Source organism: Astatotilapia calliptera, chromosome 18 (genome assembly GCF_900246225.1).
Source record: "Astatotilapia calliptera chromosome 18, fAstCal1.2, whole genome shotgun sequence".
Classification (NCBI taxonomy): domain Eukaryota; kingdom Metazoa; phylum Chordata; class Actinopteri; order Cichliformes; family Cichlidae; genus Astatotilapia; species Astatotilapia calliptera.
This window is the reverse complement of record NC_039319.1, coordinates 21873746-21899997: the sequence shown is the minus strand read 5'-3', so window position 1 is coordinate 21899997 and position 26252 is coordinate 21873746. Positions and strand designations below refer to the sequence as shown.

The following is a 26252-nucleotide window of genomic DNA, read 5'->3' as shown; positions in this document are numbered from 1 at the left end:
GAGCTGTGCTACCCAACCCCGGTTTCATCATAGAAAAGAAGAAGATCGACCGGCGAGGGCGAGTTGGCGATTGGCACCTGCCTCACCCTCCAATACCTGGCCATCTGGCGCGGTGAGTATGCCAAATGATGGTGGGGTTTGGAGATGGATAGATGAACAGATGCTTTGAGGGAAACGGAGGGTGGTTGGGGTGAACAGGTAGTGTATAAGTGTGCAATTTTATTACTGCCACTAAACGCCATGCTGCATTATTACAGTCCTCCGGCTTGGATGTGGTACCGTCTGGACCTTTGTGGGCACGAGCTGCTCTTTGTGTCTGCTGTGCAAGTTTGGTGTTATTTGCGTATGACGTGCAAATCTTCATCATTTTGCTTTCACGTGTTGCATATGGTTTTGAAATGCTTATTCTTTATAGGCTTGAGTGATGTCTCAGCAAAATAACTAAATATTTAAATAAATAAAGACTCACAATGCACATTACCATGTAACATTAAAACGACGGATACGGCTTAATTAACATTTTCATTTGGATTGGATCATAGGTCGTGATTTGTGCCCATTGCTCCCCGGTGACATATTTTACTGCCCCTCTGTGTACATTTATGATGGTTTTCTTTAGTGTTTGCAAGTGTTTTTTTTTTTATTTCTTTAACAAGAGAAAAGGTCAGATGTGATCATTTAGAAGCCATAAAGTCGATTGATTATGTCATTACTCACTTGTGTGGTTACAGGGTGAATGCGCAAAGAAAACAGTTGATAAATGAAATGAAATTGAAGAAATGGAAAATTGTTGTGAATTTACACATAGACACATGTGCCTCAATATTTTCATCGCATAGGTTCAGTCACAGAGTGACACAAACTGAAGTCACTTTATGTCTTTTCTCCTAAATGTGCCTTTTACAGTTACAAGAACTGACACCCGAATAGTCCATAACCAGCCTGCGCACTCACAACCTCTATAGCCAAAGTTAAGTGCTCAGTCACCGCTGTCCCAGCTTCTACTGAAGTGATTTAACAGTTACATGTAGTTCACTGTTTACAACTTCACCCTTCATACTAAAAGCTATCAAGTTCCACAGAAGGACTATTACAGCTTCCAGCTGCTGTAATTTGTGTTTGTTTTTCTGTGCGAGCTGAAAGGCAAAAAGAGATGGTTGGTGACAGACAGAAAAAGACAGACAGGCTAACAATGCAAAGGATGAAGCAGTCCTGGCATAAACTACAGGGGGGGTAAAAAAAAAACACAGAAAAAGAAATGATGGAGCAGAAAGCACAAGTGTTGAGGGAGAGGGGCTGCAGACAGCACTTGGAGCGGGTGTGAATGGTTTCCCTGTTATCCCTGCTGCCCACACAGACATCCACACAGCAGCCGTGCGAGCAGGTGCTAACCCCACCACACAGCAACCGCAGGGAACAACAGGTGCAGCCACTCTTTCCTTCAGCCTTCCTTTGGAAATCCATCTAACACCTACCCATCAAAAACATACAGCTACACCAAACCTTTCTAACATCCCCACCCCAAAGCCCACAGCCCATACTGAAGGGAACCAAATGGATACTTCAGTGTACATTTAGGAAAATAGCAGAGGATGGCCAGGAATGAGGAATTTAATTATAAAATCTATTATGCCATAAGCAAAAGTGAAACTACTTGAATTGATAAAGCAAAGCGAGCTGCAGGTAAACACAATGTAGAAAGCTTCAGGTTGAGATAGCTTCCCATAGGGACATATAATGAACTCTATTGATCACATAGGACTCTATTCAATCACATATGCTAAGCCACAAACGGAGAAATTCAGTCTTGGAGGGAAAAAACAGAGAAAGAGATTGGATTCCAGAGTAATACAGCCCAACACAAAGAGAGTAAATCAAAGGCAGATTACTGTGATGGGGTTGTTAAGTACCACATTTCTAAAAATGTGTAGAATGACAGTCTCAGATCCTGTGTGTTAAGCAGAGTGAGATGAAACAGACAGAAGATGTTGGAAGGAAAGAGATGTTACCTAACAGCTTCTCTGTTCCTATTGCCAAGAGAATACGTCAAGCAATTGGCGACAAATTGCTCCTCTTTACCTCTGGTACACAGAAAGGAACAGTCAGACACCCCTGGTTTAACACTGGGAGGCTGCAAGCTGCTGCAAAACCAGTCGCTTTCTTATCAGATTTACTTGTTTCTTTATTTGCCAGCCCCGAAGATCTTTTATACTCAATAAACTCGGTTGGGTGAGCAGATTTTTGTGAAATAAGTTAATGCTTTCTGGGGGGTTTTTGTTTGTTTTTTGTCCTTTTCTAATTTTCTCATTACATTTAACCCGTAAGTTGCTCACTGTAGATTGCCTTGTTCTCACACAGCCTGGACATGCCTACCACCCACTCAAGTAATGGTAACATACGCTCTTACAGTGTTTGGATGAACTTTACTTTCCAGACTTGATGAATGAACTCCCACCTGCCCTAACAGTAATTTCTGTGTCAAAGCGGAGACAGGATTATCCACTAATCTGATTGTAAAACAAAACAAAGCTGCGTCTAGTATCAAGAGATTTGAAGAAATGCTTATTTTCCTCAAAAGGAGCCAGCATATTACGAGGCTCCAGTTTCATACAGGGAGCCATATTTATCGGGTGGCAGGGTTTGGTGGGATTCTTCAGAACAAAATTGACACTTCAAAGGGGCGATGGAGTTCTCAGACCTCGGGGCAATGAAATCAGAAGAGTTTAAGCAGGCAGGCATCTGCTGGGTGACTTATTCCCGCTGGGCCCTCGGTGCATGGACCTCAGGGAGTCATTCTGCAGGATTAAAGGGGGCCAGAGGGTCAGGAGTCATGCAGGCGTGCTTTCTTTCCTTGGCAGAACTTTGTTCCCTATGCTGAGATAGGTGTTTAAAATATACTCCTTTACGCAAAGCTTCTCTGTGTTGATGTGAGAGGCTTTCAGGAGTTTTACTGCCCCCCCCAGCAAGCCCCTCCAGATGTTTTAGACGGAAAGAAGCAAGATAGCAAGTACAGAGGAGATAGCAAGATAGCAAGTACAGAGGAGCGTTACCTGTGGAAAACTGCTGTAAATTGTCCACAACACCATAAAGTGCACACTGCAAGATAAATGATGTTCAGGTGGCCAAGGTGGCTGAAGCATGTGGATTTAGTTGTTGCATCAGCCACATGCGCCGTGTAATAATACCGTGCAGTTATTTCCATGTTAAAATCCCTTCAGAGTGGCCATACATCTTCAGTTTTATGACTCTTCTTTCAGTGATTCCTCCCTGAGGGTGCTGCTCTTTTTATGTATGCCTGTGCACATTCTTCACACGCTATAAAGGCCTCGCATGCAGGGATGGATCATACTATTATGAAATGTAATCAGCTGCCAAATACAAGCTACCTGCAAGCTTTTGAAATAGTAAATGACATCAAACATAATCTGAGTAGTTTTGGATAACTTGATACATGAGCATGTTAGATTACTCAAATACATGTGTTCTTATTGTATTGTTCTATCCACTGTCTTACCTCATCAGCACCTCCCATTACTCCCTCACCCAGAGGTGAGGAGTGGGAAGGTGTACGCACATATTTCATGTGCGCGTACTACACGTGCGTGTGTCGCACATGAGCTTGAAAAAAGGAAGTATGTCTCGCAAATCAACCCTCTCCTTTGCACGTAACTCGTATTCCCGTTTAAGTGGCTAGAAATTGGGTTTGGAGCGTTATCACAGCTGTTTCAACTCAGACAGATAGAGACCGCCTAATCTCCTTCATTCTGTGATCTCATTTACATCGCAAAATTGCAAAAGGGAGAAAATGACCATCCACTCCATGCTTTCACTGAAGCACTCGCACACATCTACGCGCGCACACAAACAAGATAAGCAAATAACCAGTAACCTTTTCTCAAATGCCACCACTAAGACACTTGACTTTTTACTTCTCTGCACAAAATGAATGGGGCTTTATATATATATATATATATTTCTTGGGAGCTTGGTCTATCTTCTCATATTTTGCTGCTTTTGTTGTCCAACACATTCAGTGAGCACCTATGCCAAAAAGCAAGCTTTAGTTATGGCAGCTTAGCCGGAGGGATTTGGAGGACTTTTTTTTTTTTTTATTGGGAGATAAAAGCATTGGAGTCCTTTGTCTTTCCAGCTACTTGAGACTGTTTTGTGGCCTGGTGAAGCTTTGTTGTGGCTAATCTTTCTCTCCCCTCTCTGTCCTCGCCTGCACCCATCCCATCTTCGCGGCAAACACAACTTTTCTCTTTTAATTATGGCTTTTCTTCTGGGGACCCAGTCACAACTGAACGGAGAGGAGCAAAGCATAGCAGAAACACAATTATACCTGCGAGGAGGAGAGAACTTTCTCAGGGGAGGTGTCAGTGTATGGGTGTTTATACGCTGCTGCTGCTGCTGCTGCTGCTGCTGCTGCTGCTGCTGCTGCTGCTGCTGTGGGAGTGTGTGTCTGTGCAAGCATGCATCATGTACATGTGTACAAGCAGATTCTTTGGCATTTTTGATATCTGCAGTGAGAAGACCACCTATTGTGGGCTATGATCCTCTTAGCAGGCCTCTGCCAAAAGAGCTATATTTACTGCTGCCGGTGATCACAGCACACAAAGAACAGCATGTCATGAAAATGAGCTACCTTTCAGCCCCTTCTACACCGGCATAAGAGAAGCCACTAACAGAGTGTGAGATGTATGGTAATGGATGCCGCGCAGGGACATTAGCACAGCCTATTTAGCATAGTCTTTGTTGAGGTAGAAAAATGAATAGGCAGGTGGATGACGAGTGCTGGTCAGTGAAAAACACAAGGTAAAAAAAGAAAGAAAAAATACAACAAATGCAACGATTATTTTTGGCTGCAAAATCCACAGTTTATTTTTGTCAAAAGAGAACCAGTTACCAAGCAGATTTCTTTCCTTGTAATGAATGTTAAAAAATAACGAGGCTTTGCTTCAGAAATTGATAAGAAGGGAGTAAAAAAAAAGATTCTGCCTGGAGACAGATGTCATGGACACCATTAAGACTGTGTGACTAAACAGGATAATGACTGTATAAAACCAGGTCAAATTCATAGGCGAAAAACCCCTGTCGCTGTTGTGTAATTAGACTGCATCTTCACTGGCGTCGTACGCACAGGGGTGTGCGTGCGCTTGACTCTGTGCTCATAGTGTGTGTCTGAGTGTGTGCACTGCATACTCATGTGCCTGCCTCCAGCTCGGAGCTGTGCAGTGAATGTATATGTGCTTACTGCAGTCAAACTCTGGTTAGCAACGTTTGCCCTTGCTGCAGCTTTGTACAGCACGGTAAATGTTTTCTGTGCGTGCAAGTCTATGTGTGTGTCTGTCTGCGTGTGTGCGTGTGCTGTTTCAGACGTTTTCATATGCATTTCTATCCCACAGTAGCAATAAAAAGTACATACATTTGCCTGTTTTTTAGCCCACAAATTGTTGTTATTTGCATATTTAGATGCATCCTCACAACTTTCTGCACAAACCTGCCTGTCACCCAGACACTGATAGCTCCCTGCATGCTGTGTGTCTGTCACTACCAGCAATTTAGCTTTAGGCAAAGGGCCTGTTGGAGAAGATGTCTGAGGGGAGATGAAACCCTCTCTGGCTAGACTCCAGCTCTGTCCATCCTATTTTAATTACCTATGGCACTCACCCAGGGGAACATCACTTCCTCTCTGTGTCTTCTCCACCCTTTTCCTCATCTCCCTTCTGTCTCTTTTTTCTTTTTTTGCTAGCACCGTCTCTTTTCATCTCCTTGAGCCTCATTATCTCTTTCGCAGTTTTTACCTTTTTCCGCTTTCACCCATAAACTAACAGCACACAGCTGCGTCAGAGCTATACGCAGAGGTAACCTTTGCATTAGCATATAAATGACCCTATAGATTGAATAGTATTTTAGGATATTTAACAGCAGGAGACAGATTCCTTTAACTCTGATTAGACCCGTTCTAAGGAGACAAGCAGCCACTTGAGGGAATATCGCCTCCACCTCAATAAAGATAAAGACCGCGACACTTCCACTTCTGAGGAGCGCGTGACTGTGTCCGTCATAGACATTTGCTCTGTCCTGTCATTGAATATGAGCGCATGTAAACACATCAAATATCTGTGTTTTAATTTAGCTTCTTCCCAACCTGCTTCCTTTGACACCATGTAGTCTAGCCACCTGTTTTGAGAGATTTTCACATTAACCATTCTGAACTTGCGTCACAGACCCAGTCCCGGATTTACAACAAAGACACATGTCATTCATAAAATCCGAGTTATCTATAGAGCAATGTGTGGGAATTTACCCAATGAGCCATGTCAAATTAACATTTTAGGGATCCATGCTCATTTACTTTCCTTCTGGGATTAAAAGACAAGTTCATTTAGCTAAATACCAAACCCGAAAGCAGGTGAAACTTAGCTCTGTCAAAAAATTGAAAGAAAAATCCCATATTACACCTTATAACCGAAGTGTAAAAACATTCATTCACACTTTTACAGGAAGTTTTTAAAGACTTCTCCATGAAGCTCCCAGCCATAGAAAGAGTCTTGTACATAACACATGTAAAACAGTGATAAAACACCTTGTTTTTGCTTTTTCCAGTCTCTGCAAAGAGCTAACCTTCTGCTCTTTACATTTAATTTCCAGAGCAGAAAAGAGGAAACAAAATGTTGAACTGCCCATTAACAGAGATGGCATCCTCAACGTGTACGATAAAGACAGGAGCTGTAACCCACCTTCAGAGTCTTTGGATCTTGGAGCGATGACTCCAAGAATTCTCAGCTTCTCTTTTGAAATATAAAGCTCATGTTGATTCTGTTTTTAGTGTCGAAACAGATTTGTGCATGAAGGCTACCACATCACAGTTTGATCTAACTATTTAACTGGTATCACTCTATTAATGGACAAAATTAAAATTCATCATGACAAACACCCTGGTCAGCTACAAACACAGCTCATCACATTTTGCCTGAATTGAGTCTACTGTACAGTAGCAGCACATACCAAAGAAGGATTCTGGATTTTTTTCACTATTTTTTACCCTTCCAGTGCACCCTTTTCATTTTCAGCTCATATCTGATTGAATCCTATTAATGAAACGATACTGATTGTAGCGCGGAAAACTGAAGTCTGAAGGTGACCCACTTCTCCCATTTTAGCCCGTGTCTGTGTTTCTACCCTTAGGCCATCTTGCTTTATTCCGGGCTTTAACCTGCATACTGTCCTCAAGGAGCAAGTGTGTTACAAATGAGAACAAGGTCTAAAGGATTCTCTCTCAGCTGAGTCTTTAATACTGCCATAGCCAGCATGAAAACTCTACAGTCCAGTTATCCTTGTAAGTATATTGTATATCGCATATTAGTAAAAGTCAGTCTGTCATAATAATACAGCAGAGGAGGTCTCAGAAGCTCACTGGGGAAAAGCATTGAAAGCACTACACATAGTTCTTTAAGGCCAAAATTGTGGACTCAGAGTTTAAACTATGTCCAGCATATATATATATATATATATATATATATATATATATATATATAAATTTAGAGACCAAATTGCTTGTCTCCCATCCCCCTCCATGCGGGGACCCACACCTCCTTACATCTGTGTCCATGTACACGACTGCGCGTGTACTTGTGTTCCTGCTTAAGTGTGTACGCATCAGTGTGTGTTGTTTGTTTGACTGCGCCCACATATGTGGGTAACGTATGAGTTAGAGGGCAGACCCGCCCTCCTCACGTTTACATCTACTGCAATAAAACATCTCTCCCTAGCTTTGCTATTGGTTGCTACGGTAACAAAGGCACAGAGTGGAGTGGTTGCCGCAGCCAAACAGTGAGCGAGAGACTGAGAGGAAAAAAAAAAAAGATTCTGCCTGTAAGACCTAATCACAACAACAGATTCGGTGCATCGCACCATAAAACACAGCTTGGTAACAGTCATGAGTAAAATGTCAACACCATGAAAAGATAGGTTTGGATTTTATTCATCCATAATATCTTTATATATATGTGTGTCTGTGTGTCTGTGTGTGTGTGTGTCTGTGTGTGTGTCAAAGGATTAATTAATGGCTGTAGTGTAGCTGGGTGCAGCACAGGTCATAGCATTGAGTTGATGTCTGCCTGTATGTGTAGATGTGTGGGTGTGCGTTGGCGGCCTCGTGTGCCTGGGTGGGGGGGCTAGAGGGTGTTGCTCAGGCTTTGCTCATGGCCAAAGCTCATCAGTGTGAATAGGGATGGTGCTCTTTACTCCCTATTTAGCAGGATGAGAGTGTATTGATCTCACTCGGTAGCTTTAATAGCTGAGATGTCATGCAAATATGAGCATGTGCAGCGTGTATTCAAGGCCAATGAGGCATTTAGGGACAGGATCATTGGTAAATATTGAATAGTTGATCCTCGAACTAGATGTCCTTCACGTAGCTTGTTGACATACTGGAGGTTGTATAGAAGTCCCCAGCATGCTGCTCACCCCCTCTGGTTCCTGTCAGATCAGCTGTGGCAGGCGAGACCTCAGAGAAGAAGACTCACTGTCAAATGAAGCTCAGTCACAAGTGACGAGTACCAAACATATGGTCAAACTGATAAGAAGTGAAAGCCGGTGTGTGCGCTCCTTTAGATGACCCGCTGATTTGCTAATTATGTGGGTGTTAGCAGGTGATTTGCTAATGAGCTGCCTGATGAGGCTAGATTGCACCGTGCGGCTGTCGTCGTCATTACATGCGTCCCATGATACGAGTGTCAGTGTCACACCATTTAATCCTATCACACCAACATGATCTGACACAAATAGCATAACATCCTTTCTTCTGCTCCACTTGCTCGCCTCTCCTCTCCTGATTTCCTGATACTCATCCTGTCACCAGTCTGGTTTTTATAGCTTGATGAGCTGGAAGGCAGTCGCAAGTGGCATCGCTCTTCCTCCCTTTTTGTCTTTCATCTTTCACTTCTTTATTCAGGATTTTGGCTCAGCTGGGAAAACTCAGAGCCCTTGATAATCAAAGAGTTGCCCCAAACCTCTTTTTTTTTATAACTCAGATCATTAAAAAAACAGTACCTTTGTCTTTGCACTGGATAGCGGCAAAGGTTTAATAAGTTGGCTTGGCCCAGATCGTATTGCTTATCTTATGGATCAATAACCGTAATCAATACACTCTCTAATGAGCAGGCTTAATTAATCTTTTACCAGAGGGTTTTAGTATGTTTGGGAGTGTGTGTTTTTAGCCTTTACAGGCTTTCAGAACAATCATTATATAGAACACCTTTATGCAGCACAAGATTTTTGTGCAAGTTAAAATTATTTTGGTTTTTGCCTTCAGAGCTGCTTTAATTCTTCATGGCAGTGATTCAACAAGGTGCTGGAAACATTCCTGGGAGATTTTAGTCCATATTGACATGATTATATTAACACACAATGGCTGCAGATCTGTAAGCTGCACATAAATGATATGACTCTACCATTCCACCACACCGCAAAGCTGCTCTATTGGATTGAGATCTGGTGACTGTGGAGGACATTTGAGTGCAATGAACTTATTGTCATGTTCAAGAAACCAGTTTGAGAGGATCTGAGCTTTGTGACAGAGTATGTTAGCCTGCTGGAAGCAGCCATAAGATGATGGATACACAATGGTTATAAAGAGATGGAGTCAAGGGAATATCCTTCAAACCAGAACACAACTACCAGAAGCCTGAGTCGTTAATATAAGGGAGGATGGATCCATGCATTTGCGTTGTTGTACCATTAGAATGATGCAGCCAAAATCTTCTTCTGTCCAATTTTGTTTTAGCTGTTTTACCTTAGTTTCCTGTTCTTAGCTGACAGGAGTGGGTCCAAGTGTGGTCTTCTGCTGCTGCAGCCCATCTGCTTCAAGGTCTGATATGTGTGTTCAGAGAGGCTCCTCTGCATACTTTGGCTGAAATGAATATTTGTTTGACTTACTGTTTCCTTCTCATCAGTTCAAAGCAGTCTGGCCATTCTCCTCTAACATAAACAAGCCATTTGAACTGCAGCTCACGTGATGTTTTCTCTGTTTTGGCGTATTCTCTGTAAACACTAGAGATGGTTGTGTGGGAAAATCCCAGTAGATCAGCAGTTTCTGAAATACCCAGGCTATCCGTCTGGCACCAACAACCGCATTCATCATTAAACATGTCTAAGATAAAAGATATGATCATTGATTTTAGAAAATGTATTCATACACAAGAGGTCATGTCCATTAAGGATCGGACAGTGGAGCATCTTCAGTCTCATAAATGTCTTGAAATAATTATTGATTAAAAGCTGAACTTAGAAGCAACTGTGAGGCAAAAAAAAAGGTATTGGTGTCTAAAATGCTCGCATTTCCATAGTGATAAAACCAGGATGATTTTATTTGATCATGCTTTGATTGAATCTTTTCGTATCCTTTTTCTCTGTGTCATGGTTTGGAAACATATCTGTAAAGAACAGAAACTCACCCAGTCACATTGTTAAATGGTCTTATAGGCTGATATTTTAAAGGCGCCACAGCTGAACCAACATCGCCGTACACCAGAGAGATACGGGGTTTAGCTGGTTTGATTTTACTTGATGACTCACATTGCTTAGTAGTCTTAGTTTTTATTATAGATGTAACTATTGTTTTCACCTCTCGATCATCAATTGTCCGCTTGAATCATCAGTTTATTTATGTATCTGTTTATTGCTGAACTGTTAACTTTTCTGCACAAACCTGTTCTTAGATGTCACTGAGCTGATCTGTCATGGCACCCCCTGGCAATTGCAGAAGTAGCCCCTGGGGTATTTTTTTTTACCCCACTGGGAATCACTACTGCTGGTGTATTTGAAAGGAAAAAGCTCCTGTGGTTCAGAAATATAAGATCATTGTCGATGGGGCTTTCAGATTTGTAATACTATTAAAAGTATTCAAATGTGTTTGTCAATTCTTTATGCAAAAGATATTTTGACGCGCGTAGTTATTTGTTTCATTTTGTATTTCTTGAACGCAAATCCAGTTGAACTTTTGATGTAAACAGGAATCATAACCACATAAAGCAAACACCACTAGAGTAGTTCAAGTTTGTATTTGTTTTTATTTTTGGATATTTAGCAACATCTAACACTTGAGAGTGGTTACTGCTTCCTGTTCGTAATGAGCTCATAAATATACAAAAACCTATAAGTGAATTTATTCACAGCGAAAAAAACATGACGATTCTCAAGCAGGCTCAGAGTGAAACAAAGCGTGTCCTTTCAGTGATATATATTACGATTTATGCACGTCTATTTAGAAACGCAGTGTAAGTCACCAAACTTAAGATAAACAGAAGGAGCACAATTGTTTAGCGGCAGTGTGTTCAGGCGTATGATAGCTAATCTCACTGGAACACACACTTCATTTAATTCCATCTATCCATCTTTCAAATCCACGGACAACAACAGAATTTCATCGTAGACTTAAGCATCACGTGTGGACCCTCCTCGTGTTGTGGTCATAATGAAACGAGGCTGACCCTAAACCTGACTCCATCTGTTTTAGTCTAGGGTATCCCAAAGGAGTTTCAGATGAAACAAACCCTCTACTCCCCCTCAGGCCTCATCCAATGCATCTGATGAGCAGCAGGCTTAGAGATGTCAAACCTACAATCTCTGGGTTAGAATTACATTTGAAGTGGCCCCAGAGTATAGCCTCTAGCCCACATCAGCTCACAGATGTCTTCAAACAGCATGTCTCTCAATCTTACACAAAGTCTGAAGTACTGGCAACACAGGTTACTGTGTACTTAAGTATGTACGAATATATGTGCCCTACATCTGTGCGCCTCAAATAGCAGTTGTCATCTCCTTAGAAACGAACACATTTACCTCTCAAACTGGTTTTCTATCACCGAAAACAACTGTAAGAGGTTTTTTTAAGTGGGTACAGACTAGATGAGAGGTAGAGAAATGAAGGGAGGTGGTGTGCAATGGAGGAAGAGAGATGGAGGAAGAAAGGAAATAAGCGGCTCGGGGTTGGGGAAACATGGAACATGGTATCCGGGTTGATTTGATGGGAGCAGCATTGATATTGCTCAGATCTCTTCTTCCGTTTCCAACCTCTCTTTTCATTTACATTTTGTCATTCTTCACATTTCCCAGTATTACAGCAGCTCTGTTAGAAACCCAAGACAAAGCCCAAGTACTCCGCCCTTTATGCTCTCCCCAGTTTGTCTTTTTTCTTCTCTCCTCGTTATATCGCCTCTCCTCTTTCAAAGTATTTTCCACATCAAAGACAGTTTGTGCTACCTCGCAGGCGGCTACAGCTGCACTGTTCCAAAAAATAGTAATGTCAAAGTATCTTACTGTATATTTTACAGTTTTGTACTGTCTTTCTAGAATATCATTACATTTACATAAGTAGACTGTGATTTTACATGTCAAAGGTAAAATAACATAACATCACTGTAAATATAGTAAAACACAATTTACTTGTTTTTTAAATATATTTTTTTGTACATGTGCATATTTAGATTGTAAAAATACATTCAGAAATGTATCATAATCTCACAAATATTTGTCTGTTATGTGAGAGAATGATCTGTTAAATTTAAATGTAATACTATGGAAAAGTATATAAAATGATCGAAAATTAATGAGAATAATCAATAATTAAAGGAGTATTTGACTTATAATTTTGCTGAAAATTTCATGTCATCTAGGTCTGACTCAATAATTCAGAGGTAACAAGTGAAAATATAATTAATAGGAATAAAAACAAAAAAAACCCATATAAAACATTGCACGGCCACGTTGTGCTAATTATATATTTTAAAAAATAAATGTAAAGGTAGGAATTGCAATTAATATAAATCTCGAAGTATTCACAACATTCCTGAACAGAAATAGGTCTCTGCACCTGGGGTGTGGCCATGAAAACAATGTGACGTTGGGAGACATAATAACATGACGCTAAGCATCGGCCAATGAATGTGAGCTAACAACCACAAGGTTGCGGGTATGGCTGCACTGTAGGAAAAAATCCTAATATAAAAGTATTTTACTGCATTTTACAGTTTTGTTCTGTTCTTCGAGAATATCATTAACGTTACGTAAATAGACTGTGATAGACATTTCAAATGTAAATGAACGTTAAATCACTGTAATGTAATAAAACATAATTTTCATGATTATTAAATGTATCTGTCTGTACACATGCATATTTAGATTGTTAAAATACATTCACAAATGCATCATGATTTCACAAATATCTGTCCGTTATTTGAAAGATCAAACTGTTGAATTCAAATGTAATGCTATGGAAAAGCATATAACATGATTCCTATAACCACCACAACCACCAGCACTTTATATAGCCTCTGTAGAATTATCCACATATCTCACTTATCTTAACTGCACTACTGTATAGCTCTGTAATAATCATTCTGTACATACGATAATTTTTAACCCTACAACTGTTTACAACTTGCATAGTTCCCATTTCTGTATAGCTGTATATCTCAGATTCTGTAAATTTATTTATTTCATATTCTGTATAGTTTTTCATATTTATATCCTGTTCATAGCCTGTACATAGCTTGTACTCACTACAGCCTGTACATACCTATAGTTATAGAATATTCACAACATACTTCATACCATGTACATTATAACATACCATAATAGACCCATTTCTGTAATATATTTACATATCTATATTATTGCTAATATTTATTGTAATATATCTATATCACTAAAGCAATTCTGGATGGATGCAAACTGCATTTCGTTGCCCTGTGCATGTGCATGTGCAATGACAATAAAGTTGAATTCTATTCTATTCTATTCTATTCTATTCTATTCTATTCTATAAGCTTGTGTTACATCTAGTGTTTTCTTTGCAAGCTCCTTTGTCTAGTGTTGGTCAAGTTACTTGAAAAAAGTTATCAGTAACTAGTTACTGATTACTTCCCCAAAAAGTAATCCCGTTACTTTACTGATTACTTATTTTCAAAAGTAATTAATTTCAGCCCAATTCTACTTTTTCTACATAATCCATCATACAAAATGTAATCAAATGGAAAGATCCCTTTTTAAAACTTGTTTTATTAGTTTTAATCTTTTAACTTTATGCATCAAGCAAAAATTTTATTATATGCAACATTCTCTGACTGGAAGAAATTTGTTTAATATTTAAACCTATTTTCTGCACTTTTTTTTTTTTTTTTTTGTGGGTGTTTACACTCACTCTTTCAAATAGATGCAAGTAAAACACAGCAGAAAATAAATAAAGTCAAAGACTAGCGGCCCTGTTGCTCTATTTTCACCTGTAAAGCAGGAGTGGGGTAGGCGGAGGTTTGCTCTGGTGCAGATGTGCCGCTGCGGTCAGTGGAAGAATCTGCGAGTTTCTCTGTGAGTTTCCCATTACGTCATAGCGCACTCGGTGCTTGCTTGGAAGTTTAGGGGGGGTTTTTTCGCAGTAAGAACGGACACTAATGTTTTTGTCACTTTTTATGGAATCAAACTCAAAGTAAGGTCAGTACTTCCACGCTTTAAACGCTGCACGCTCATACTCTCTCCCGCACTCGATATATGATGCACTGTTGATCTGCAGACAGCTGTTGTCACGAACGTCACTGTCATGAGACATTCTCACAAAAAAAATCACGGTTTTAGTAACGCAGTAACGCAGCATTCCTACAGGAAAGTAACGGTAATCTAATGACCGTTTTTGCAATAGTAATCCCTTACTTTACTCGTTACTTGAAAAAAGTAATCGGATGCCCATCTCTGGTTACATCACATAAGTATTATTATCATTGCTATTTAGGGCGATCTTGGCTCAAGAGTTGGCAGTTCGCCTTGTGATCAGAGGGTTGCCGGTTCGAGCCCCGGCTCGGACACTCTCGGTATTGTGTCCATGTCTTCAGCTACTAGTGATGGCCAGAGGGGCCGATGGTGCGATATGGCAGCCTCACCTTTGTCAGTCTGTCCCAGGGCATGCAATCGATTGTTAACCAACTGTTAACTGCATATTTACGTATTACGATTCATATTGCCACATTCACCTTGTTTATCGTTAATTTCATTGTTTGATCACGTTAAAATGTTTCTAATTTAACGTTTAAAAGCACTTGGAAAAGGCAGAATCCCATGTAAAATTAGCGCAACAAACTGTATTGTCATTACTGGAAATAACAGTATTTTTATGAGGAAGTTATTTTCTGTTATTTTAAGGTAGTATGTTGGTGCCCAAGCTGCCGGAATATTACCGTTTTTTTAAGATGTTTTTTTTTAACAGTGTGAGCCATAGACATTTTGAGTAAAGGCGTACTAATAAAGCTTTTGAATTCAAACATGTGCTGGATGGTTTGGCTACCACATTTTATCCCTAACATTTTATGTGCAGCAGTATTGTTCCACTGTCTCTGCAAGAGTTTGAACTCTTTGTTGTAACCCACCCTTCAGGCTGTATAAATTCCAGTGTGTCTGTTGGTCCATTGTTGCCATTCAAATTAAAATATCCAAGTATTTAATGGAAATTAAACTTTAAGCAGTCATTTCTGGACCCAAAGGGATGAATGCTAACAATTTTAGTGATCTCCTGATGCTACCTCGGGTGCCGGGAGGTTAGCATTTACTGGTATGGTTGCATGTGAAATCTCTCAGTAATAATAAATGAATTGTCCTGAAATCTGATTAGAGACATCCACATTACTCTGAAGTGGGTCTTAAGTGGGCCAGACCAGTAAAACCATAGCACGATAAACAATTTAATTCTTAATATTCCTCTTTCCCTTTAGTACCTTAAGTCCTGGTCTGTTCTGAAGACGCTCACATTTAATGAACCAACTGGTTAATTCACAGATGATGAACAGCCCGAGATGTTATAGAGACATAAACAGGTCAGAGTTTATATATGATCTTTACTTTGGCTGGTGACCAAATTCCTGCAGAAGATCTGCACTTTCTTCTCAGCAAATCAACAAATGTTTGAAAGCTAACATGCTAAAGCAGTAAGCTGGTCACTAATTTTTGCATCTGTATTTCATGCATCTAGCACCAGTGTGATCCTTATGTGGCCTCTTAACTTTTTAAAGGCCAAAATCTGTTTCCTCCACTTTGATTTAGGGCGTCTTTTCAACCAGAAAGACAATGTCCAGCTTACCCTGGTCGCTACCTTCTGCTCTCTTCATTCTACTTCTAAAGGCCATCTAGTCTTTTCTGTTTTGTGGCTAATTACCCATTTTATTGCCTTTATATGTACATAGAGAAACACAATTAGTCAGAAAAGCATTGCCACCCAAGAGTGTTTTGTCTCTGTGTGAACGTTTTGTGAGAATCCCCTTCCATTCAGACTCTTCGACAATGGAGTGACATTTCTGACAATAGGTCCCTGTTACACCTCTAAGGCAGACAATAGAAACACATTTGCTCCCTGCTGAATCCAGGTTTGCAGCAGCAGTCACCCCGCTGCACTTCTGACCCTGTCTCACACACACACACACACACACACACACACACACACACACACACACACACACACACACACACACACACACACCTGTTCCTCTGCACTGAGAAATATTGTCAGAATACCAATACGCATACCCGTGTGCACTCCCAGCCATGAACACACACACACAGACAGTGCGCAATGAAATTTTTCTCTCTCCTTTTCGCTTTGTTAACAGTGCATCTGTGTTGCTGCCATGGCAACTGTGGCTCCACCCCTCGCATTTCTTCTCCTGCTGCTTCAACTGGCTGATGGCTCATTCCCAGAGGAACCCAGTCCACTCAGCTACGTCCCTGTGGAGGGTACGTGTCCTTCGCCTTTGTGTACGTGTTGTGCACCAGTATATGTGCAGCACTGATGAATGGCTCTGCGGTGGATGTGGAAATTGGAGGTCAAGGGTCAAAGCCTTGGCGTGAAGCTACTTTCGAACTACCCAGGCATACAAATACAAAGAAGCCTCACCTCATCTTTCCATGGCAGCAATAGATTAATAAGCATGAGAGAGGGCACGAAATAAACACAGTGGCGTGTGAGAAATGATCATAATAGAGCTTGAAAGGTGGAGAAAGATGAAAAGGTGGGGGGGTAGTTGGATTGGATGAGGTGATGTAGATGGGAGAGAGGGGGAGGAGACAGGTGGAGATGGATCGCTACGTCCTCTTTCCCTCCCCTGCAGTCAAGGACAGCGAGAGACGCGCTTTCCCAATCTGTCTCCTGATGATGAGGGCTCCCTATGGAGACCTCCTCTCCCAAACTTTCTTGTAGCCTGATACTCCCACCTTCTCTCTCAACCTCATCTTTTACTCCCTCATTTGTCTCAAAGGTAAGAGGAGACAGGGAAGAAGCGCCTTTTATCATCATAAAATAACAGCAAGAGTGATTAAACACAGTTTTTCTCATTGTGGAGCTGCACGCATCAACAACAGCGCAAAAAAGCACAAAAAACCCCACTTAGAGGATAACAGCGTTTCAGCACGCTTGAACCGCTGCATAATTCGTCTCTGCCCATTATCTTTGTTTTTGGAAACAAAAACATCAAGAATGAGTGAGGACACTATTAAAGTGAAGGTTAGAGAAGCTGTTTGATGGCTTGCCTGAGTACTTTGGGTATATATAGATGGGAAAAGTAGCCACTCTGTCCTCAGCTGTCAGAGAATCATTGAGCAAGGATTTTAATTCTCAGTTTTTTAGTCTGTGTCTTTTTGTCTGTGCGTTCACGCCAGTGGTGAGGAGGTATCCAGTGTTCCTGGGCCGAGCTCATCGTTCAGCACAAAGACAGGAGCTGCACATCCAGACGGTCCTCCAAGTCAACCGCACGCTGTACATAGGAGCCAGGTAACCAACAGCAACCACCTCCGACTGTGCGTTACTGATGCGTTCGCACTGATATGTTTTTCTGCTTTCGCTTTGATGCCACGGCTTCCATCTGCTGTCACTTTGTGGAGGACGTTTTCAGCAGTTTGCTGGAGTGGCGATGTATTCAGCTTTGCTGTTAAATGTCAAGTGAAAAGCTGCTCATTCACATTACACTTACAGATGGAAAAATATGAATCGCCTTACTCCAGCGGCAGTCCAAACACTTCTCACTCTGAATGCATCAGTGCTTTGACCCACCATTGGCGTATTGATTAACAATCATGAATTAGCATAGCATAGCATCTTTATTTATAACGCACTTTACATCCAACAATGTTGACCAAAGTGCTACAAATATAAAACAGAGAGGAAACAGTTTAAATTACATATAAAATATCTTAAAATTAAAAATAATATAATTAATAAGAAAATATATTAAGAGACATCAACAAGTCCTGCTGTGCTAAAAGCCAAGGTAAATAAATATGTTTTAAGACGCGATTTAAAAACAGATAAGGAAGGTGCCTGTCTAACATGTAAAGGCAACTCATTCCACAATTTTGGTGCTGCCACAGCAAACACCTGATCCCCTCTGAGCTTACGATTAGTCCTGGGCACACTCAGGAGGAGCTGGTCTGCCGACCTGAGGGACCAGGAAGGTATGTATGGATGAAGAAGCTCAGAGAGGTACAGAGGGGCAGCATTGGACAAACATTTAAAAACAAATAAAAGCAGTTTAAGATGGATCCTAAAATGCACGGGCAGCCAATGAAGTGAATATAAAACTGGGGTGATGTGCTCGTATCTACGAGTGCCAGTTAAAAGGCGTGCAGCAGCATTCTGGACTAGCTGCAGTCGAAAAACAGAAGATCGACTCACCCCATAATAAAGAGAATTACAGTAATCCAGCCGAACGGTTACAAAAGCGTGGATTACTGTTTCAAATTGCTGTCTCGTAAGAAAGTGCTTAATTTTGGCCAGTTGCCTCAGATGAAAGAAACTAGACCTTACAACCAACCCGATGTGGCTTTCAAGCTTAAGTTCAGGATCCATTTTAAAACCCAGATTAACAATCTCTGGTTTACAGAATGATTTCAGGGATTGCAGATCAACACACGGAACAGCAGTGGAGGCAGGTCTAAACACCATTATTTCAGTTTTAGAATCATTAAAACAAAGAAAGTTTAGCGCCAACCACGACTTGACGTCCTCCAGACATGTTTGCAAACAATTTACAGATGACCCATCTTTCTTTTTAAGAGGAACATAAATCTGGCAGTCATTTGCATAACAGTGAAAAGAGAGTCTGTGCTTTCTAAGAATTGAGCCCAATGGAAGTAAATAAAGTGAAAACAGGATAGGGCCCAGAATGGAACCCTGTGGTACTCCATGAGACAACGGAGCACGGGAAGACTCACAGTTTCCTAAGCGAACTGAAAATGATTTCAAATCTGTTGAAGAAAAAAAAAACGCGGGTTCACTGTGTCAATTTGCATCATATTGCTTAACTGATGCTTTCGATTGTCTTGCTGTGTGTTTCCAGAGATGACTTGTACAGAGTGGAGCTGGATAACATGGCAGGCGATGAGATGTTTTACAGCAAGGTAAGACTCACACATGCACTAAAACAAAAAAACATAATCATGTGCGCATACACACATAACAAGCGTGCAGGGAGGTCTGACTGTGGTTTATCCCCTTCCAGAAAAGGACTTGGGAATCCAATAAGAACGATATTCGAGTGTGTCGGATGAAGGGCAAGCACGAGGTAAAATAATCGCTCACAGCACTTTGACTGACTTTGAGATCCACTAGTGCACGCACCAGCGCTATCTACACCATCACACGCATGGACAGACACAACAGCTGTTACAGAAACCTTATTCCCTTTGGGCGCACCTGCATACGGTATTTACACAAATTTGATCTTGTTGATACAGAATCAGCACATCGCTTAATCACACCAGCTCGGTGACACATTACCCGGGCCAAGAGATGTTCATGGAGCTTCAAAGCTGTTGGGGTTTTTTTTTTTCTTCAGCATCTGCATTGTGCTAGTTTTCTAGTCATATATCATTTTCAGCCTGTGGGGTAAGACAGAGAAAGTGGGACAATTTTAAGTGTATATATAAAGTGAAAGGTGACAGTTCTGTGAAGTATGAAGGGAACCTGATCAAATTTAGGATAAGTATCTGATGGGGGGGGGGGGGGGGGGGGGGGGTGTATACTGTATAAATGTAGCAATGCCACCAGCAAAATACAATCTAAGCCAAAAAGGCAGGGGGAGACATTATAGAGCAAAGTGAGCAGGGAGAGTGACACAGCCTCAGGGAGGAAACGGTAATTGAAATGAGTTGAGGAAGGCATGTATAGATGGCAATGGGACGCATGTAGGTGGAGGAGAACTGAGGAGGAAAGACATTAGGAGCACAGTGCAGCCACCAGGTAGTAAGAATGAGGTGGAGGGATGAGAAAAGGGAAAAGGTGTTGCTTCAAACACCACAGATGAAAGAGGAGATGATGTAGGAGTGAGAAAAAAAAAAACAAGAAGTAACGCTGTGATAAAAGGAGAAACAAAGAAAGTCAAGAGGATAAACACTGGAGAGTGGTGAGAATGTGAGACAAAGGACAGACAAGTGAACTGCGTTAATTAAAATTCTTTAATTCATGTTATAAGATTGGATTTTAAACCCCCATCAACACTGAAGCAGTAGGTAAGTGTGCAGCATTGCCCCACTTTCATTACATTTAATAAAACCTTCAATGCTCTTTGAACATTAATAGTAAGCAGGCACTAATGAAGCAGCTGTATTAAAAGAACCAGTTTGATGTTTTGGACTTTACATTCATTTGCATTATGCCAGCAGTTTTCACAGAAATGTAATTGCCCAGCTGAGCTTAAGCTTGAGTCCAAATTATGTACAAAGCAAGCAAGACAACATACATTATCCCCAAGTCTTTCGAATATTTGTTTGAAGGAAGACAAAAACATCATGTACTGAGAGGAGCTATATGTTTACTAAACCGGCAATAAGAACCAAGAGTAAATATCACAGAATTACAGTCAAGGGAGTAACGCTGTGGAATAACTGCACAGAGGCAATGAAAGCCTGTTTGTCACTGCAGAAGTTCACACGGCTGTATAAAAACAAGAAACGATGTGAATGTGAGAAAAAATTGGCTCAGTAAATAAGTGGCTTAGGCTTTTCTGTTTTCTTGACTCACTCGGGTTGTCTGGGTGCAGCTATTTTCCTTTATCATTGTTTTGTACACATAACTACAGCTATGCCAATGTAGACAGCCTGTATAAAGTTTAGGTTGTATTTTTTGTTTCTATTTATATAAAGGGGTAGCTCTTGATAAGTATTAAACTTCTCTCCTTTCCCTTTAGAGGTTTAATTTAAATAATTCATTACCATCTGTCCTCTTCCTATCTTACACACAAATGCATCCTTGCAGATTAGCTATAATTTGTGACACACACATAATCTTTATGGACAATTTAACAGCAATTACTGTAGTTTGCTCCTGGTAATATTTTTGTAATTACAAAAGAAGGAATTAAATCATTTTCTGGATAAAGCTTCTTTTTTTTCTTTTTACGGGCTTGTGTAAAACTCTTGTGCCAACTTTCATTTCTTTGTATTTTCTAGGAAAATGGGTAAAAGCCTCAACAATTCACTGAAACATCTATCTATCTATCTATCTATCTATCTATCTATCTATCTATCTATCTATCTATCTATCTATCTATCTATCTATCTATCTATCTATCTATCTATCTATCTATCTATCTATCTATCTATCTATCTATCTCTGGTAGTTCTGAGTTTTGAGATTAAGCAAATGAGGTATATGAACGGTGTTATAGAGGTGGTGGTGGTAGGTGGATGCAACTGATCTTGGACAGTGCTGGAATAGCTGTGCTCTCCTGTTCTCAGTCTTTAAGCCAATCCAATCCAATGTAGCTGGCATGAGACTCTTGACAAGAAAGTGATTTCAAGGGATGCGATCCTGTCAATTATTTCCAATCTGACGAATAAATACGGAGCTGCCGAAAAGCACAAGTGTTAATCGTCTACCTGCACAGGTATTTTTTCTGTGTTTTCAAGTTCACGCCATCAGACATTGTGGTAAAATACTATCACAGAGGGAGGAAAGGATCATCAAGTTTCCGACTCTCTGGTAGCATCTTTAAACTTCAATCAGCAGCCTCCACTTTGAAGACTACTATAAAGTGCCCATCCTGTTGTTCTTCCAGATGGAGTGGGGTTGAGAGTGTTATTTCCTCTCAGGGCTGTTTTTAAGCTGCATTCTTCATACTTCACGCTGACAGTCTTGTAGCGGCTTTGTTCAAAACCCTCTTTGTCACCTTGAGTGCCCTGTAGGTTTACCCCCCTTCCTTCTGTAATAATAATTTCCTTTTGTTTGGTCTGTTTGTTTTTTCTACAGGGAGAGTGTCGTAATTTCATCAAGGTTTTACTCAAGCAGGACGGTGGACTGTTTGTATGCGGAACAAATGCCTTCAACCCTCTGTGTGCCAACTACACTGTTAGTATCCGTCTATCTGTCATCCACCCTTTCTTTGTGTATCTGCCAGTTGGTTTATCTTTTTTTTTTTTTATTCCTCCTGCAGAGAGACAGTCTAGAAATGGTGGGAGAGCCTATCAGTGGGATGGCACGGTGCCCATATGATCCACGACATGCCAATGTGGCTTTATTTGCAGGTAGCATCTCGGCTTTGCTCTGTAAAGATGAAAAATGTCGCTTTTGTTGCCGACATCAGACTCAGTTTCCAGCTCCAGACAGTGAAACGTCTGTGCCCTTGTGTTTACCTTTGCAAATGATTTATAGTCAGACCTCTCGCTGCATTGCTTGTTTGGTTTTAATCTTCCCGACCTTGTGCTATCGCTCTATCTGTATCTTCACCTTCTTTTCTTCTTCTCCTCCTTCTCTCTCTCCCTGCGTTTCTCCGTCAGATGGAAGTCTCTTTACCGGCACCGTGACAGACTTCCTGGCCATCGACGCAGTGATCTATCGCAGCCTCGGCGACAGCCCTGCCCTCCGCACAGTCAAGCACGACTCCAAATGGTTCCGAGGTACTTTTAGAAACAGACATATTGAAAATGTCCCTCCAGAGCCAGACAAAGAGACAATCACAAAACAAACTAGAAAGTGCATTTTCTGAAGAAACTGCAGTGTGAATGCTTGAATCTGAATGTATGCACTGAAATGAATTAATTACTGAATTTAAGTTAAAAATATTGAATGAGATTAAAAAAAAACCCGAATTTAACCTGAAAACAAAAGTGCTGAACTGCTAAAAGCTGAAGGTTACACAGAAGAAGAAGTTGGAAAAAAAGCTGAAAATGTTTTAATTGTAAATTAGAAAACCCTAAGAAATGAGAAAAGAACATTTAGAATCAGAAAACATCTGAAAGAATATTAAAAGGTCATATTCTTTGAATCACTGAATGACTAAAATGTGATCCCTCCACTTGGACCCACACAGTTTAAAAAGTTTACATCTCTGAGCTTTGAAAGACAAGATGTTGGAAAAGAACAACGATGGCGACGTTTTGAGGGTAAAATGATGGCTTTAACACTGTGGACACAGCAGCAGTTGAAAGAGAAGTGTTTAAGATGAATCTTGGCAGAGTGGCAGGCAGAGCTCGTTAAGCAGGCAGGTGTGAGCCTGGTTGCTATAGTGACCGCACCCAATGGCTCCATACACACGCACACAGACATGCACCTCACTTTTGCTGCTTAAAATGAACAGAAAAGTCAGGCCGAAACAAATCGTTCCCAAATGAAAAGTAAAAGTCGTATTGACAAAATTCTTTCACTGTGAGCGACAGCAATGTCTAGTCTACCAAATTCTCAGTTTTCATGCCTGTGGAGTTTATTATATGGACGTGGTGACAGTGTAAAGACACCATGCTCTTCTGATTTTCAAACGAACCTTCTGAGCCATTTTAACATTAGAGTCTATGGAAGAGTTGGAGGGAGGAGGCTGTGCATTGGTGACATTTATGAAAGAACCATAACACCTAGTACAATAGTAAACACATTGGATGAAAGAGGACAGCCATGGCTACGTTTTGAGGGTAAAATCATACCTGTAGAGCAAACGCTGCGGACACAGCAGCAGTTTTAAAAAAGATTTTAAGATTAATTTTTTTGCTCCTCTCACTCTAGCAGTTGAGCTGCCTCACTCTAGCCCCAACATTCCGTCCCATACACACCCATTATAAACTCTGAAACGGGTGAAAAAACATCATGAAACTTAAACTGGAACTGAAGAAAAAGTATAATAGATATTGAAAAGATAAATACAAGTTGAATAGTTGAATGTCTTGTCTTCTTTTTAAAGTTTGAATGGTGGCTCTATGTCAATGTATGTGGAAGTAGTAAGAGTTTAAAAATGAGTAAGTTGAATGAGGATTTGAAGGGTCTCCCCATTGAAATACATTATAAATTTTTGTTGAATAAAGTTGAATAAAATTAAAAATATAAATGTTAAAAATGAGAAAAATAGAAGCAGTGTTGTCCAAAAGAATAGGAATCTAACGGTGTTTGAATGGTTTTTCTAAGTTGAACGGTTTTGAAGGAGTGAGATGCCAAAAAACGTACGGAATATATAATAATAATAACTAGAAAGTGCATTTTCTGAAGAAACTGCAGTGTGAATGCTTGAATCTGAATGTATGCACTGAAATGAATTAATTGCTGAATGTTAAGTTAAAAATTCTGAATGAGCTGGAAAATACAGAAATTTTCACCTGAAAACAAAAGTGCAGAACTTTTGAAAGCTGATGTTCACACAGAAGAAGTTGGAAAAAAGCTAAACATGTTTAAAATGTAAATAATAAAAAGATGAGTAATGACAAAAGAAAATTTAGAGTCAGAAAACCTCTGAATGAATATTAAAAGTTCAAATTCTTCTAACTGAAATGAACTTAAAAGATGAACAAAAATTCTGGAGAAAATACAAACTTTAATATACAGCATAATGTTTTTCAGACATATACACATGTGTATATCATGTTTAATAGTATTACATACATCAATTTATTTTGTATGTCATAGAAAATAACATAAAAATCTTAAGTCATATTTTACAGCTTCTTTCTGAAAAGGACTAGTAGAATAAATAAAAATAACTAAATTAAATAACTAAATAAAAAATAATAAGCAACATATGAAATACATGAAAATTCAACTTTTAAAACCACAATCCTGAACCTTTAAATTGTGTTGGTTTCTTAGAACATGGCTGAACAGCTGTTTCTATCGGTCCTACTTAATCTGTCTACACATCTTTTTATTACTCATTCTTCTTTATGTTTTAATGTAAACAGAGTCCACACAGTGGTAAAAGAGAACTGTATAGAGATTTTTGAGTAAAGTCAAATGAAAGCGTAAGGTGGTGACACAGTTTAACACATGCAAATAATCAAATAAACACATTAGTCCTTTTTGTGAACATGGATAAATAAGTATCAATACAGCATTGTTCAGCCATGCCACTAAATGCTTTTTTACACATTGTTTTAACCTGGGCTCAGACACAAAGTCCCAAAATTAGTTAGTCCCTGACTTTGAGTTGTGGTTATGACTAATTATTATACACAAGGCTTTATCTATCTGAACTCTAAGGACACAAATATGAAAAAAAAAACCTATACTTACCAGCTGATACCCCACACTACACACTAGGTGTGCCATGTGACCTGAAACTTTGGTACAAAATCATCATAATCATTCTGTTAACACTGTTTTTTAACGCTGTTTGTGTTGCTGTTCAGCAGTTTAAAATGTTTTAGATTGGATTACATGGAATGAATTTGAATTTTCTTGGGGGGTTTTGTGTGTGTTTTGTTCTTAGCAGATTTTTTCTTCCATACTGTTGAATTCCAGTTACCACATTTCTGGTCATATGACATCCCGAGTGCCCACTTAAAAAAAATCCCCACAGTTAATTCAACATTAGAACAAAATAAAAATATCCATCCATCCATCCATCCATTCGCTTCCGCTTATCCTTTCCAGGGTCGCGGGGGGCGCTGGAGCCTATCCCAGCTGTCATAGGGCGAAAGGCAGGGTACACCCTGGACAGGTCGCCAGTCTGTCACAGGGCCAACACACAGGGACAGACAACCATTCACACTCACATTCACTCGCACATTCACACCTAGTGACAATTTGGATTAATCAATTAACCTATCCCCACAAATAAAAAAATAAAAATATGTTAAAGAAAAAAAGGTTTGCTCTGTGATGAAATACTAAATAAGCATACATTGTACAGAGCACTAACAATGACAACAATCCTTTAGCCTGTTGATCAGAGAGAGGCAGTCATTATGTCCATTTAAAACCTGTAATCACAGAGCACAATGTTTCTGTGAAACTATGAAGT

At 40.1% G+C, this 26252-nt stretch overlaps 1 protein-coding gene across 1 annotated transcript in view; it reads left to right on the top strand.

Annotated features, from left to right (window-relative positions):
• LOC113009927 (semaphorin-6B-like) overlaps positions 1 to 26252 on the top strand; it is a 65433-nt gene continuing 39181 nt past the window's right edge. Inside the window, exons 1-8 of the mRNA XM_026148584.1 lie at positions 1 to 112; positions 16653 to 16776; positions 17698 to 17809; positions 19374 to 19434; positions 19536 to 19598; positions 22283 to 22381; positions 22467 to 22557; positions 22810 to 22929. Of these exons, the coding sequence (XP_026004369.1) occupies positions 16671 to 16776; positions 17698 to 17809; positions 19374 to 19434; positions 19536 to 19598; positions 22283 to 22381; positions 22467 to 22557; positions 22810 to 22929 (652 nt within the window). The 5' untranslated portion in view covers positions 1 to 112; positions 16653 to 16670. The remainder of the gene's footprint in view (positions 113 to 16652; positions 16777 to 17697; positions 17810 to 19373; positions 19435 to 19535; positions 19599 to 22282; positions 22382 to 22466; positions 22558 to 22809; positions 22930 to 26252) is intronic.